This window comes from Rhododendron vialii, chromosome 2a, assembly GCF_030253575.1.
Source record: "Rhododendron vialii isolate Sample 1 chromosome 2a, ASM3025357v1".
NCBI classification, from domain to species: Eukaryota; Viridiplantae; Streptophyta; class Magnoliopsida; order Ericales; family Ericaceae; genus Rhododendron; species Rhododendron vialii.
In genome coordinates this window covers 2,452,318-2,469,006 of record NC_080558.1, presented here as the reverse complement: position 1 = coordinate 2,469,006, position 16,689 = coordinate 2,452,318, and the positions used below count along the sequence as shown (strand labels likewise).

At 38.0% G+C, this 16,689-nt stretch overlaps 2 protein-coding genes across 5 annotated transcripts; one reads left to right on the top strand and one right to left on the bottom strand.

Annotated features, from left to right (window-relative positions):
• Positions 1-1,383: 1,383 nt before the first annotated feature.
• On the bottom strand, positions 1,384-9,832 carry LOC131310123 (cyclin-T1-4-like). Of its 4 annotated transcripts, XM_058336952.1 has the most exons (8): positions 9,597-9,832; positions 8,117-8,233; positions 7,406-7,958; positions 7,235-7,316; positions 6,601-6,735; positions 5,759-5,934; positions 2,667-2,812; positions 1,384-1,902 (listed from the first exon to the last, which is right to left on the bottom strand). In XM_058336952.1, the coding sequence occupies exons 3-8, from the start codon at positions 7,951-7,953 to the stop codon at positions 1,871-1,873; spliced, it is 1,119 nt and encodes a 372-aa protein (XP_058192935.1). In that variant the 5' UTR covers positions 7,954-7,958; positions 8,117-8,233; positions 9,597-9,832; the 3' UTR covers positions 1,384-1,870. The 4 variants fall into 4 exon arrangements, with proteins under 4 accessions (XP_058192935.1, XP_058192926.1, XP_058192946.1 ...); XM_058336943.1 differs by lacking the exon at positions 8,117-8,233; XM_058336963.1 differs by lacking the exons at positions 1,384-1,902; positions 2,667-2,812; positions 8,117-8,233 and adding an exon at positions 3,893-5,433.
• A 2,361-nt stretch (positions 9,833-12,193) lies between these two features.
• On the top strand, positions 12,194-15,733 carry LOC131310114 (2-hydroxyisoflavanone dehydratase-like). Its single transcript, XM_058336929.1, has 3 exons — positions 12,194-12,379; positions 14,326-14,897; positions 15,020-15,733. The coding sequence occupies exons 2-3, from the start codon at positions 14,341-14,343 to the stop codon at positions 15,597-15,599; spliced, it is 1,137 nt and encodes a 378-aa protein (XP_058192912.1). The 5' UTR covers positions 12,194-12,379; positions 14,326-14,340; the 3' UTR covers positions 15,600-15,733.
• Positions 15,734-16,689: the final 956 nt, after the last annotated feature.

Sequence of the window (16,689 nt, the reverse complement as noted above, 5' to 3'; positions counted from 1 at the left end):
TCCCACAAGTGGTATCAGAGTCAGGAAGTCATGGGTTCGAGTCGCGGGAGCGCGTCATAGTGAGGAAGCGATTGTTGAGCCCGGAGTGTCCCCATGGATTTGGTTACTCAATGTCACTCCTTGCAACCGCTCTAAAAACAGACTTGTGGGTGCGATGTCGAATGCCATAAAAGACTTAATTGAACCCCTTCTTAACACCAATTGATTTTAGGAAAGATGGTGAAAAGGGTGTCGACTTTTGGAGCCGGATCCCTTGTCCGACCCCAATCCGGACAGGAGCCTGTCCCACCCTTTTCGGCCATTAATCTCACAAATCAACGACTGAGATGTGGCGAGTCAAAACGACGTCTTTTTGACTCGGCACATCTCAGCCGTTGATTTGCAAAATCAACAGCCAAGAAGGGTCAGACAGGGAATCTCGGTCCTTGACTTTTATGGGGTTAGTGCACAAAAGTTTATCCCATCTAAAGTTTTGTTTTTGATCCGTATCCCATCTAAAGTTGAAGTGCGTGTTTTGCAAACAAGTCTCGCTTATTTTACTCCACAAATAACAGTCGTAGGATTTAAGACCACTCGGAGTGGGAAACTTCGTGGAGTCACGTTAACGAGACAATGACGGAAGACTGTGGTATTGTCGCACGTCCATTAAAATGGAGTAACCATTACTCATAAAAAGTGTGTAATAAAAGCCCACATATTTTAATTTTTGCCCAGCCTGCCCCACTAGATTAATCAAAGGTACTAGAAATTTAGGATTTTTTAAACCTATGGATGTTAACATGAAGCCAGAAGAACTACAAGTTAAGCCCTGTACAGGGCTCTAAACGAACCGAATGGCTTGCAAACTCAATTCGATTAAAAAAGCTCGTTTAGTCAACGAGTAAGCTCAGCCTGTTAAAACTCGAGCCGAATTCGAGCTCAAATTTTTTGCTCATTTAGTTAACGAGCCAAGCTCAAGCTCATTTACAGACCTAGTTCTTCTCCTCCAACCTAAGGAGAAGGGGAGGGTCTAGTGGGATTTGAAATCACCACCTCATCAACCGAGCATGGACTCCCTTACCAACTACGCTACCGCTCACGTTCACATGAAGCCAGAAGTAGAAAAAAGGAAAACGCAAGAACTTTAGCAAAACAATGCCCGACATCGTCTATAAAATCTTTAGCAAAACAATTACAGTATATAGTACATCGTAAAAGTTCAAGATTTGAGAGCATGAAAATAAGAAATTGTGAGAGTGGATTTATTCCGATCAGTTATTAGCGTGAAGGATAGAATACGGTCATCCAACCAAGCATTCAAAGACCAATGCTGCAGAATTTGTCCCCCGACAATGAAACGATGAGTCAATGACGAATAAAGTAAAATTGCTATGGAACAGACAATAGAAAATTAATCCCACGTTAACAACCATTCGATGTCACCGATCCAATAGTTCAATAGGAACACAAAAGAGGAGAGAGAGAGAGAGAGAGAGAGAGAGAGAGAGAGAGAGAGAGAGAGAGAGAGACTCCTACACTACAGCAAGTGTACTGGTGAAGATCTGAGAACTACAAAACCTGATCCCGAGAAAGCCTTCTAAAGTAATAATAGTACCTTCACACCATTGATGATTTATTAACCGAAGTACTACACAATGACTCGTATATCTACTGGGAAATTATCCAGTCCCCTGGGGCACACACAAATACTCCCCATCTCACGGCACATTGGTGCGGGCGTGATCCCACCCATCAAATTTGTGGGACCCAGACTTTGTCCGGATGGATGCGTTCAAAGATGTCTTGGGAGCACTAAACAACTAACACCCACAAAGCCAGTTCCATCAAGCTTACTGGGAGACGGCTATATCATCAGATTCTTGTTCACCCTCTAAAATAGCTCCATCAACTGCTGCGCTACATCTGGAATCAGCCATCAAGTAGTCACAGTGTCATTGAGTTAACCCAAATTTCAGGGGGACAAATCGGGGGAGAATATTCTCATGAAGGGTACTTCCATATCTACTTTCTATAAAAGAATTATGCATGCGCAAGAGAATTCATGGAGTTTTGCAAATCATATAAGAGCAACAACTTTGTTTTACAGTTGTCCACAATGAATTCTACAAATCAGTTCATTTCAGACCTCTTCACTCTAACCATAAGTTGTGTTACTTGGTTAAACCAAGAAAAGAAATTGAAACATGTAATTCAGGTAATGGAGGTTTCCCATAGAACCAAAAAACTAATACTCCACAGCTAAGTTGACTTGTTATACTAGATCCCAAGTGATAACAATAGCAGTAAAGCTACGATCACCGTACAAGAGCGAAGGGAAGAGGGGTGGGCAGGGGCTGAGGCTGAGGCCCCTTCAAGTTTGGATAAAATTACATAATCTATATAAATTTTGGTGTATTGTTGAAAAAATAGCACTACAGCCCCCACAAGAGCTTAAATTTTACTGTTACCCCTCTAACCAACAGTGAATAATCATACGACCAGTCAGGAATCGTAATAAAGTTTTTCTGGAACCCCCACCTCATGAAAATCCTGCGTACACTATTGTTTGGGTTCCATAGTTGGCGCAATATGATGAAACACTTTACATAGCCTAAGCATTTAAACTTTTATGGAGATGGCAAGTTGGATGTATTAGAAAATGCATCGTGTACCAAACTACTACATACCTTCAAGGATGAATGGCGGTGTTTGGAACTCCAACCAAATATTCGGGCATGAAGCAAGATCCATATTCAAATATTTTGCAGCTAGGTATGCAGCTCCAGCAGCAATCTGATGCGGTTTAAATTGAAGCCATAGTGAGCTTCGAAGCCTAGACAATAATGACCAACTTTAGTACAGAAACAACCAAAAAGAAAGAACACATTGTTTACCGTTGATCAAGGAATAAATGGAATGCCTAACAACCCATCCGGAGCGACACTAAAGCGAAGAGGCAATATCGCGTACAACGTGGACTACATAGTATCCACAGTAACACAGCTTAAAGTTTATTATGCAAGACTAGACCAACATATTGTCAGAAACATGCAAGTCTGAAGTCCCAGTTGTTTAAAGCAATATACCAAGCTAATGATAACATAACCAAAGCTTTTAAGTAAGAGAAAATCAAGAAAAGGCAATTTTCCCTTACCAACTAACAAGCAGCAACCCAGGAGAAATAATATCCAAGAACCTTCTGCAGAATTGCTGAGAGTACGAAAACTATAGCAAACATGTTATACCCATCTACAGATTACATCAACTCCCACGCCCAGTTTTGCTGCAGGGGAATTGCAAATGGAACGACGAAAAAGAGAAAGCAACCCATGTTGCAGGCAAATAATATGCAAATATTTTGCATACAATAGTTTAATCTCGAAGGCCTGCCAATTGCAAATGTGCTTACGTCCTTGCTAATGTCAATATAAGTGCTTAAGAATACGCTCCACCTGTCTAACGACAATACTGAAACTCTTGACTGATGACTCAATAACCTAACTAACATTGAAGTACTTCACAATAACATGCTTCTCCTCCCACCCCGAGCCAAATAATAAGTTCAACCGTGACTGCATCATCAATTTCCTGTTGCTAAAAAAACTAGTACACAGTTGCCTAGTTGGGCATATAAATGCCAAGCCTCACTAAGAAATTCATTTGTCAAGGGTCTTGAGCAGATTTATCCAAAAGAAACCCAAAAAAACTACCACTGCCCAGAAACATTACTCTCGGAAAGTACAAAAATAAAACAAGAAAACATTGACACAATTTGCATTTTTCTCAGTTCCTCAAATTGCCGAGTTCGCCGTCATCAAGTAGAGAAAAAGTTTCTTCTTTTCTTTCTTGGAGAGGAGGGGGGGTGGAAGCCGTGTAATAGATTATCAAAAGACAATGAAGAATGAAAAAAAAATGAGAAAAAACTACAACAGAGGGCATTCTGTGCCAACTCTGGTGTGAAACCTATTTGGTGCAGTAGAGTTGCTGTAGCGGATTACCAACATGTGATTTAAACATATATATGGACACATACTTATTTATGCATAAGCCACCAGTTGACAACTTGATCAATGGTTTTTAATCTGAGTGAAAATGATCTTTGTCCCATGCTTCCATCTTTGGATACAAAGAGTCACTTTTTTAATTATATAAGAATACATACAAGTATAGAACCACATTTACGTATGTATGTAAGAAATACATAGACATAGAGTGTGGGATGTGAAAAATATGATCAGAAAAAGAATAGAGAGGGAAAAATTTTCAAGAGTGGAGGTCACGAAAAAAGTTGTGAATCCTACCAAACTGTTAAGGTGTAGATTACAAAAGCAAAATGTACAATGAAACTAAACGATACCTCTTGACATGGAGTCATGGACCATCAGAGTGCCCAGGTGCATCAAATGCAAGTATCAATATGTATGTATATATAGACCAGGAGGAAAAAGGACTGAAAAACAAAACCTAGAAATTTGTCGGAACGAATATTATCAATAACTTTCTCCGCTGCATGTTTAAAAATCCAGAACCCGTAGGCTACTGGTTTTAGTATGTATATCACCGAGGGGGAGAAAAAGAAAAAGAAAAAGAAAATGTAGATAAATAAGTACAATTAACTGTAATAACAGATGAGATTAATTTCAGGTACACCACCACCCAACCCACTTTTTTTTTAATAGGCAACACCACCCAACCCACTAGTTGGCCTATACTGAAAACATTTTTGATTCCTTTACACAAAAGCTGAAAATATGTTAGGACCATGCATACACTACTTTCGTGAAGATCCGAAAATGATTTTTGGAACAGAAACAACAAAAACCAAAATGAAAGACTCGAGAATATGCAACATCTCTCCCTACCTGTCGGACCGTATATCCCTTATACGGGTAGTCGATGATATACAAAATAAGTCGTCCACTAAATCCCAATGAACATGATATACTCACCCAAACTCCATTTTTTTGGCTTGTTTTGCATTTTTTTATTTATTAGTGTCCTATATGGACGGGTGGACACCAAGTAGACTGGCAGCAGCACTGAATGAAATCCACATGATTTGATCTCACATGACCACAATGAAGTCAAAGTGAGATGGGAAAACTCGTTCTGGAGCATTTGTGGACACCAAGTTAAAAGATATATTCATGAAAGGCATCCACAACACATCGGTGGTTCAACTTCAGATGTAAAACAAAACTTTCCATGAACAGCACATCAATCCGCCAGCTAAGAATATCATACAGGCGAGCATGCTAATCTGTAAAGATCCTGCAATTATTTGCCAATCCAAATAAAATCAATATCATGTGACATAGTGACTGCGCAGAGCAATAACTCGAGGAAAGAACTCACAACCCAACAGACATTTCAGAAATCAAGTAATGCAAAAAGAGACAACAAACTTATGCTCCATGAGTCCATGTAAATGACTGCCTCCAAACCTCAACAAGTCTGCAATTTGATTGAAATATAGACATTTATCGTCCAATCCCAAAGAGATTACGAACCACAACCAGATGAGCAAAGGCTAATTAATTAATAAAATTCTGGAAAGCCCCTTCCTAGACACGTCACAGCAGAGCATGAAACCAAAATATTTGTAAGAGGGGGAACAAACTTCCTGTTCTAAACAACCAACATAAACTTTGGCAGGTGGGAGATAGTGCTATAATCTTGCACTTAAAATCTCCCCAAACTGACCAATACAACCAACAGATAACTTGTATAACTCATGGCATCAATCACATCGTGACAAAAGGGCAATTGATAAACTTACCCTTCACTGATCAAATGCAGTGCCAAGTTGACCAAAACTGATTTTGAAAGGCCTAATTTGTCAAGAATGGATGTAAGAGGAACATATGGATGCTGAACATTAAGCTCAAAGTCCAAAGTTGTCAATATCAATTGCTCAGCCTCAATCACCCGTTCTCGATACAGCTCAAACCAACCCTATTTCAAAAGATGAGCGATGTTAGGACAGTATGTTAAACACAGCTAAGAATTCCAAGTCCATTCATAGCTAATACACGGCATGACAATCTTTTTGTAAACCCAAATGCATGCGCAATACTAATTATTTTTGTTTCCCTATCCTGTATTATATTAGTGGCAATGAGTCAATGACACACAAAGCCCATTCGATTTACTGGAGAAGAGTAACTGATTGGACTATATCCAAGCGGATCACACATCCGGTATTTGCTTAAAACTTTTACGGTCCGGATCAAATGACCATCGGATATATCTCACAAGGTGTGAGATATATAATACCATGGGGTTCCCATCACTGTTAGTCCCATGATACTGCATATCATATGAGATTACGTATCCCTTCATTATTAGTCCCGACTCCTATCAATTTAAATAAAGATGGCAATTCTCACAAAATGAAGCTTTATGTGTAAATACGATGGTAGAGTCTTGGGTCTATAAATGGGTGAGTTGGTCTTTCATTTGTTAGCTTTTGATTATTAAGAATATTAAATATAATGATTCAGACATAGTTTCACATAGTTTCTCTGTCTACCTTTTGGGGTTTATCCCCTTGAATAGGATTTTGATTATATCTTTTGAATCTTTGATATATATGATTGCATCAGATGTGAAAATACTTACAACAGGGAACAGATAGGAGAGGAAAGTGAGATCCTGCTTGTGGGTGATTTCACATGAAGCTCTCAACACATCATTCAAAGGTCGTGGTGTCTCCTCAGATTTTGCAGCCAGAAAAAGAGTAGCCGTGGCAATCAACTGCAAGAGAAGCGATCAACAAAAACAAACTTTGCATTGCACATGCGAGGAAAAAAATTAACTTAATCATCTAAATAAAGTAAATATCAATAATATAATAGGATAGGATTGAAGTAAATAGCACCTTTCTGCCAAAACCAACTAGCTGTTTTCCAAGTCATCCATAACCACTTACATTTACTAGAATGATTTTAGAATATCATAAAAATGATCGTGGTTTTTCGATTAACTGTATATTTTTCGAAAGACTAGCTAAAAAGCTCACATCTGCAAGAAAGAAAAATATATACTTGGACACAGTTTGCATTACGTTTGTACTTTTCGTGGACTTCTTATCCTCCACCTTTTTCGTCATTTTTAACAACATATCATTTTATTGTTGCAGAATCAAAAATTCAAAAAATAATTGTAAAAAGAACATTAAATTAATATCCAAATTCTCACTAGCATCCAACAGATTGCATTCTTTTGCATAACGCACAAGAGATGAGAAACTTACATATCTATCGTGGCAAGCATGGGACCTTCGAACAAAAAAACGGTGGCATAAAACCATTGCAGTGCCTACAGTGGTTTGCGGCCTGTAAACAAGTACAGAAACAAAAATTTCATAAGCGCCTGAAAGCTTAATACACATAAATTATCCTGTTTAGCTAGAAAAAGAGCTTACAAATCCAATCGCGATCCAAGATTCTGGAGGAAGGCACAATATGAGTACCGCAAGTACGTTTCATGCAGAACATCAATACCATCTTTCCTCGAAGGAGAGCATCTCTCGATATCATCCCTCGATAAGAAAATCATTTCATCAACCTCAAACTCTGAGCGATCACGTTTACCAGCAGTAGAAGTGTAGGCATTGGCATCTGGCCTTGAAGGAGCAGGGAGGACAAAATTGATGTCATGTGTCGAAATGCCATTATTATATGCTTTCAGCCGATAGTCTTCCCCACTGTTTTCCCAAGTGGAAGAAGAAAATTTTCTCCTTTTCAAAGACGGCGCAGCGTCCGGGTTAACATAATGAGGAGGATAGTTATACTCCTTAAGCTGTCTTGAGTAGTCATGGAAACTGTTGTCTTTCCTTAACCAGTTTCCGTCGCTATTATAACCGCTAAAATTCTCAGTAGAGCTGACGGTGGAATGGTTTCCATTGACAGAAAACCTACAACCACCAAGATAAGGGCCACCTTGTGAATGGTAAGTCCGCCCGCGGGACATGGTTCCTGTTTCATTAACCCAAAGAATAACCAAAGTTAGAAAGCACAGATTAGTACAGATGTCTTTCCATTAACACAGAGAAAGTTTCGGCACGGGGTATTTTATTGAATACGTTGGATTCGTTTTGACTTTAAACCCAAAATCTAGGGTTTTCTATTGTTACCCTTGGCCAATCCACCCAAAAATTGAAGACCCCACTACAATCCAAAGCTGCACCCCCATTCCACTCTACTCCAACTTCAGAACACCCAATTCAATCTCGCTCACTTTTAATTCATCACTGGAAAGAAGAGCCGGAAAACAAACTTAATTTGTCTTGATCAGCAAATTCAAACAGATATAATCCAAAGTGAGTGTAATATTTATCATACATATCCAAGAAATATACTCATTTAAACTTCTCAAAACCACAAATCAATCAAGAATAAAAAGAATGTTGATCTCGTGCTTTGAGTTTTTGATATACGAAATATTTCTCCTACATAGCATAAAAAAAAACCTCTTATGTAATTAGGAAAGGTAAAAGATTCAGAACATATACCCTGAAAGCAAAATTTGTAGCCCCCATTGCCCGTTGGAAGAAACATAGAACCAATATGCACAACGTCTAGCTACATACGATTTACAAAACTACCAGATATATACCTAAAAACAAAGTCCTCTCTTGATTCAGGGGCAGAAGGGTGCCGATTGAATGGAAAATTCTCTTGACAACAAACACAAGCACAAACTAATGAACCCTTTTTATATTCGGCCATTTGGGTTATACCATACAAAGAGAAAACGTATTCAGAAAATGTATAAAGAATGTTGTGGATTAGTTATAGCCTCATTGGCCTATTACACTAAAACCAAGAAGAAAAAAATAAGCCAAAATGCCTTTTATTTGCAACAATTCTACGGGCACATCATCCTGATGGAAAATTTTGTAGGAGTTGTAACCCGTTTTCCTATTGGTACGAGTACTGCTATGTGTACATATGCAATGTACCATGTACATATAGATTTTGTGGGGCCCATCTCGGGTCCCACAAATGATTTGAACCGCCCATTATTTTTGAAACATTTTTTTATAGAGCCTGTAAAAAATCAACTCAACCCTGTATCGATTTTTTCTGAACCCCTTTATCGATTTTTTCTGAATTTGTAAGTGCGAAACTGAGCAGTTAAGTAGTTTCGCCCCACAAATACAGAAAAAATCTTTACCGATATCGGATTGAGCTGACCTCACAGGGCTCAATAAAAAAAATATTTTAAAAATAATGAGCGATTCAAATCATCCTTATGGGACCCGAAGTCGGTCCCACAAAACTCATATGTACATGGTACGTAAAAGCTCATATCTACCCATGGCTTTTTTTTTCCTACTTAAATAAAGCAATTTCGGATCCCAATTCGAGGTTTTTCTGGATTACACGAAATATTCGATTTTGGCGTCGGACATGCTATTCATAATCATAAGTAAAAGTAAATATCTGTCATCAAATTCAATCGGGGCAAAAAATAAAAGTTCAGAAAAACCAGAGCAGAAAAAAGAAACAACCAAACAGATCGCAAGTTCTAGACGGACACCAGATAAATACATATGTTTGTATAAACAAACAAAATCAAACACACAGGTTTGTATAAATAAATAGGATTACCTAAATTCGAATTCAAATTAGATCTGGTGAATCCGTATTCGATCGTCGAGAAAGGAGGCCGTGACGTGCAATGAGTTGGTAGTACGTTAGAGATGGATCGGAAAATTAGGTCGAGATTTTGCTGGAGATTTTGGTGTTTGGTGAGGAGGACGAACTGTCTTTCAACAGAAAAAAAGCCCACGGCTATTCGGTGAAGAAAAGAAAACGTAGAAGAGAGAGAGAGAGAGAGAGAGAGAGAGAAGGAAGAGAGGAATAAATATTAAATACAAGGAGCAATTTCCACTTTTGGCCCCTGAACTATGTAAAATGTGTTCCTAACATCCTCAACTTTTAAAGCAACCTGTTTTATCTCCAAACCATTGATATGCTTGCAATTGAACCCAATGAATACAGTTTGCTATATAACTAAGAGCCCGTTCTAGAACACCTTCTTAAAAAATAAGTACTTATTTCACATTTTCAAACTCAAAAATAATGTGAATGAAAAATAATTTTTTAATTTTTTTTCACCGTATAAAAAATCTCATCAAGATATTTCAAACAAGATTCATATTATATATTTTTAGATTTTATTAAGTCCATTATTTTTTAACTTGAAATTATCTTCTTAAAAAATAAGTATTTTAAATCCGTTCTGGAACGGGACCTAAAGTTACTAACCGGTTTCTGATGTACGTGTGATTGTGTTGCCAATATGGAGAAAAACAAACGAATTTTCACTGGGTGATTACGTAATGAAAATTTATCCAGTTTGGTTTGAATTTTGAGGGAGGTTTTTTAGAATAATGAGTGAAAAAAAATTAGATAAAATTTATTGGAAATCACGTCCAGAGATTTTTAGACCCCATAACAAAGAAGGCCTTAATCTCTATCTAAAATAGTCAGTGAAGAAAGAGAAATATAGATATGAGAAAATAAAAAACCAAAAGCACGTGTATTAAAGCACGGAGATTGTGTTGTTCCCTTCTTCTTTTTTTATCCGTTCTTTTTTTGTGTTCAACCATCAAAAAACCAAAATTTTCCAGTTGTCAGCTTAAGAAGCTTAGATTGTGGATTTTCGTAGTGCCAACTAGCATTATTTGACTCAGTTTTCATCAACATTTTGAAAAATGGAAAGGGAGTATCATAGAAACTAGAAAGCTCGAAAAAATAGAAGGAAAGTCGACTCGATGTGAAAATTTGGTTTTGCCTTCCATTTTTACAGTACAATCCTACATGTGAACTTGTGAAGGAACCCATCTATTTTGAGAGCAAATATTATGTATCGGTCTTGATCACAAATAGTATTACAAGTTTAGAGGTGAAAAATACTCCAGAATGGTATAAAAGTTTAAGGACGAAATAAACATATTTCAAATAATTGAGGGGTAGAAAGAGAAAATAACCCCAGATAAAAGACGTGTAGTCTCATGCGTTGCACGGGTAGATGGGCCTGGACTTACTGGCCCATGGGCTTTTAAACTCACGTGTTGGGTGAAGTAGTACAGAAGATCCCGCCAAGGTTATTATTATTTTTTAAGTATTTATTTTTTATTTTACGAGACAAATTATTCTTTTACAATACATTATTTTTAATTCAAAAAGTAAGTACTTATTTTATTTAGCTGAACGGGGCTTATATATGGAGTAATTCCCAAAACAAAATTTACCTCGGAAGTCCAAAAACAAAAAAACTTTAAAAACAAACATATGGCAATTCATGAAGAACAACAAATTTTAAATAATTACCCTCTATATGTTACGACAATTTACGGCCATCCATTCACGTGAAGATAACAGAATCTCGTTTTTTTCGATTCGTATGGATAAAGTGGCCAAACAGTGGCCATAAATAGAGTTTTCTGTCTCTCGTTTCAAAAGTTGATACTCATTCTGGGATTGTAATTTGGGAAGCGGAATAGAAAATCGTCCCAACATACGGGAAAGTAATTTATATAGAAAAGTAATGGAGGATTCCGACTCGATCGAAGCTGCTTTATGTTGGAGTGTATTTTTTCTTTGCAATAAGTTCCACTAATTTTCGTGAATCGATTTAGTATTTGGGCCACCGCCGAGATTCAAAAGGTAATTTCATTACAAGTTCCATTTCCTTTCGCATTTGAAATTTTGAATGACTTCCTCGCACATATGGCATTTTACTACTTTATTTATATTTCCGTTCTTTAGCCGGACAAGAAAGGTAAGAAATGCCATCAATCACTATCGCTCATGCTTTATTATATTCAAATACTAATCTTTTTCTTTCCTCGCTTTTAAGAAATTGTATATATATACTTTAAATAATTTCTTTTCACACCAACCAATCCAAAGGCGTCAGTCAAATGTGCCAAATCTAACCGTCCAACATGAAAGGGCGAAAGTAAAGGACTTAGAGCATCCGCACTAGTCTCACCAAATTTTGGACCAAATTAGAGAGCCAAAAGACATTTTATTACTTTAGCTACCCATTTTTAAAATGTCTACTGCATCAGACTCTCTATATTAAAACTATCCTATTAAAAATATTAATTTTATATTTCAAAAAAAAAAAAAAACAATCGGCCTGCCAACCCCCTCTCTCTATCTCAACCAAAAACAAACACCTCTCTCTCTAACTTTACCTTCTCCCCCATCAACCCAACCCAGCTACAGTACTGAAAGAAACAAAACCGCCGACCTCACCCTCTCGAAAACTTCAACGGCGTCGATCTACATGGGCTTACGGCGGCGACGGAGCCTTCTCTCTCCATAGCCCGTGTCGTTGATGGCTTCTTCAAGCTCCAGGAACGCCATACTTGCCCCAGGTACCCCCAATCTCACAACAGAGAATACACTTACATGGGTTCACGTATATTCGTTTGATCTAGTCTCAAATTCTTTGTTGCGGATGCAGTACGGGCTCCGGCGTTTCTGGTAGGACCGTAGGAGCAATAAAATATTCTGTAAACGAGTGAACAGTGACTCGTTTTCTTAGACGAGTTACTGTAGCAAATGTAAAAAAATTCAAAGTAAAGAGGGAAGAAGAGAGGCTGATGTTGGGGTGTTTTGAGGTGTTTTTTCTGTTTTGGCTCAACAATTTAGTTTAAAGAGGGAAGAAAAGAGGCTGATAAAGATGCCCTTAGAGCATCCCATTGTAACAAGAAAATAAGGGTTGATAAGTAAATTTAATAATAATAAGTAAAGTTATAATTTTTTTAGTAAATAATCAAATTCCACTCATTTCATAACCAAATTTAATAATTTTTATCAATAACCAAAACTCAATAACTCAAAAACACCTCACATTGGAATCGTCTTATCGAGATGAATAATTTGGTGTGATCGGATGCGTAATTGAAACTCATTTGCGATTGAACAAATGTGCATTGTGTATTTTGGAGGTTTTTTGGTTAAGAATGTAAAAATAACCACCGTAGAGGTAGATGTTGTTAAATTTAATTATATATTAAATAGATAATCAAATACTGACATGACACAGTTTTTATTATTAATTTTGACTATTACCATTGCGGAAGAGCATCCGCAATGGGAATAATCAAAATCAATAACCAAAATGTGCCACATCAGCATTTGATTATCCATTTAGTTCATAATCAAACTTAACAAATTTTACCTCCACATTGGTTATTTTTGCATCTCTATAAAAAAAAAACCCTCACAATACGCAATTTACCTATGTCCAATTACAAACGAGTTCTAATCACGCACCCGACCACACCAAATTATTCTTCTCGATGAGACGATTCTAACGTGGGATGTTTTTTAGTTTTTTAGTTTTGAATTTGGTTATTGGGTTTGATTATTGAGTTTTGGTTATTGGTAAAAGTTGTTAAGTTTGGTTATGGAATGGTGGAATTTGGTTATTTGCTAAAAGACTTATAACTTTGCTTATTACAATGTGAGGTATTTTTTTTAGCATTGTTGTTAAGTTTGTTTATCCATACCAATTTGCTTATTACAATGTGGATGCTCTTAGCACCATTACTTAGGCTCCGTTCCAAAAACCTTCTTAAAAAATAAGCAGCTTATTTCACATTTTCAAACTCCAAAATAATATAAATGAAAAATAATTTTTTAATTTTTTTTGCATCGTATAAAAGATCTCAATGAGATCTTTCAAACAAGATCCATAGTGCATATTTTTAGATTTCAATAAGTCCTTCATTTTTAAGCTTGAAATTGCCTTCTCAAAAAATAAGGGCTTTTTTGAAGTTCCGGAACGGAGCCTTACCCAACAATTATCCCTTAGTAAATGTCTATGCGCACATCTAAATCTTTAACATGATGCTTTTTTTTTTTTTATAAAGAATTAATTTTCTTTTTCACAAATCATATAGATATCAATTACTTCTGTTTTTTTTTTTTTTTACATGAATGACTTCTGTTAAAGTAACTTAAGTTGTGATTTTTTTTTTTTGAATTTCTTATCTTAAAGGAAAAAAATGCTTCTTTGAAAGACTCATATTTACTCATCGGATACTTATTTATGGACTGAGAGAATATATTCAAGAGGACTCTATATCGTGTGGCTTGCTGACCAACAATGCTATGTAGTACTTACCTCCCTTCTCTCACATATATATCAACCTCATGCATTTAATTATGAGATGAGTTTCACATATATGTGAACAATGAGTGACCGATAAGCGTGTCCATAACATCATTATATATCTAGCCTTAAATTTGGGCAGTGATAATTTTGTTGGGTTTTCTACTTTCATCAGTCCCTTTGACATCGAAAATTTTTCAGTACCGAATAGGTATCATGTTGTGTTCGCTCGACGCATCGGAGCCATCCACTAGTCAACATTTATCCCAGTTTTTGTGCAAACCTGATCCATCGATCATTCAACCCCTGACCGCAGTACTGCAAAAACCCATGGACTCCGCCACCGCCACCCGTGAAATCGCCCACGACTTCTCCCCCTTCTTCCTCATCTACAAAGATAACACCGTCGAATCCCTCACCGCCCCACCACCCCACGCGCCGCCGTCTCCCTCCGACCCCACCACCGCCTCGAAAGACATCACCATCTCCTCCTCCACCGCCGCCCGAATCTACCTCCCAAAACCCACCACCGCCACCACCACTACCCAGAAACTCCCTATCTTACTATATTTCCACGGGGGCGGCTTCTGCGCCGGCTCCGCCTTCTCCGCCGACAACCACCGTTTCATCACCGCCTTGTCTTCTCAGTCCAACTCCATCGCCGTCTCGGTCGAATACCGCCTCGCTCCCAAACACTTCCTCCCCGCCGCTTACGACGACTGCTGGTCAGCTCTCCAATGGGTAGCCTCTCACACCGCTGCCGCCAATGTCAAGTACTGGTTCAATCTCCTAGCCTAATAAATATGTTGTTTCTAAGCTCATTTTTCAAAGCTCAGAAATCGGTTAACCAACGTATTAATTAATTTGTTACGATAAGTTGGATCTGATTTTGCAGTACCTCGAAGCAGCACGAGCCTGAAACAAGAGAAAATTGCGGCGACAACGGCGAACCGTGGCTCTCCGATCACGGCGATTTCACCCGAGTTTTCATCGCCGGCGATAGTGCCGGCGGAAACATCGCTCACAACATTGCCATGAAAGCCGGAAGGGAGAATCTACCCAATGGGGTGAGAATCTTGGGGGCAATTGCGTCACACGCTTACTTTTGGAACTCGGGTCCGGTCGGGTCGGATCCGGTTTTAGGCCACGAGGAGCGGGTGGGTTCTCGGCTTTGGAGGTTTGTTTACCCGTCTTGTCCGGGTGGGCTTGATGACCCGACGATTAACCCGTGGGGACCCGGGGCTCCGAGTTTGTCGGGTCTCGGGTGTTCGAGGTTGTTGGTATGTGTTGCTGAGAAAGATCCACTGAGGGAAAGGAATTTCAGGTATTATGAGGCCGTGAAAGAGAGTGGATGGAGAGGGGAAGTGGAGTTGTATGAAGCTAAAGGAGAAGGTCATGTTTTTCACATAGCCGAGCCTGAATCTGACAGTACCGAGATTATGATCAAACGATGGGCATCGTTCATTCGGAAGTGAATCAAATTGATGGTTAATTGTTTTGTGCTTCTCATTCCCTTTACGCTATCCTGTATTCCTCATGCTGAATTGGTTATGCTTGTAAACTACCCAAGGGAAATGATCATATGTGAATGCTTTGGTTTTATTCAAAATTGGTTAGGACAATGTTAGGAAATATGAGTTTTGCAACCTGTTCCTTCCATTAGCGGCAGGAACCTAATAAGTCTCATAATTCGTGTGCGCAAGCATGAGCGTGAAAGTATATTTGAACAGCATTCCAAACTACTAAGATTCACGAGAGCGAAGATTGAGAGCGAGAACGGATGACACTATAAAGATTTATGTAACTAAAGATGGGAATGAAACTTGTTCCTTCAATTGGGGTGGGAATGTAACACAAAGCTCCAATTCCTACCTGCCATGGAAAATGGGTGGGTGTTTGTTGCACTCCTATATTTCGGTTTATTTTTTGTTTTTTTTTAATTATCAAAAATGGTTTTGTTTATTTTTTCGATTCATTTCGTCGAGACGAAACAACAATCTAAAAAAATTTGACACAAAACTAACAAATGCAAAAAAAATTGAAGCCACTTTTTGGTTAGTGTTGGAGATTCTTCTACCCACAACTTCGATGAGCTTCGGAAGGGAACAAACCTACCTAATCCATCAACCACGAAATTGCAGAACGTGAGCTCAGCTTATTGACAAATTCGTTCGAGTTCTATAAATGATAAACCAACAAGAAAACCAATTATGTTACTAAGCTCGTTAAATTTTCAATTCAAGCTTAAGCAATCTACTACCAATTTCGATTAAAGTCCACAAACACACGAATTTCGAGACATGTCATTCTCCTTGTATAGATCAAACAATTTGTACAAAGACCATAAGTTATAGACGGGTTTTTTTTCTGAAAACCCATCCTTATTAAAATTGTGTGACTGGTGTGAGTGAAAGAGCTAGCGGGAGTAGTTCAACGCTTAGAAAGGGTTTCAACACCATCAAAGTCCATCGCTTCTTATCATTTAACTTTTCAGCAAAGTTTATCTTATTTTTCCTTGCACATTTATATTTTCAAGTACCCCATACTTTCTATTTTTCATCTTTT

Excerpts from the sequence above, each read along its gene's own strand:
- LOC131310123 (XM_058336952.1), bottom strand. The coding sequence starts at position 7,953 with ATGTCCCGCGGGCGGACTTACCATTCACAAGGTGGCCCTTATCTTGGT. Across the intron at positions 6,736-7,234 it reads ATGCTTGCCACGATAGATAT|TTGATTGCCACGGCTACTCT; the intron begins GTAAGTTTCTCA and ends CTTCTCTTGCAG. Across the intron at positions 1,903-2,666 it reads ACCGCCATTCATCCTTGAAG|ATGTAGCGCAGCAGTTGATG; the intron begins GTATGTAGTAGT and ends GGCTGATTCCAG.
- LOC131310114 (XM_058336929.1), top strand. The coding sequence starts at position 14,341 with ATGTTGTGTTCGCTCGACGCATCGGAGCCATCCACTAGTCAACATTTA. Across the intron at positions 14,898-15,019 it reads ACCGCTGCCGCCAATGTCAA|TACCTCGAAGCAGCACGAGC; the intron begins GTACTGGTTCAA and ends CTGATTTTGCAG.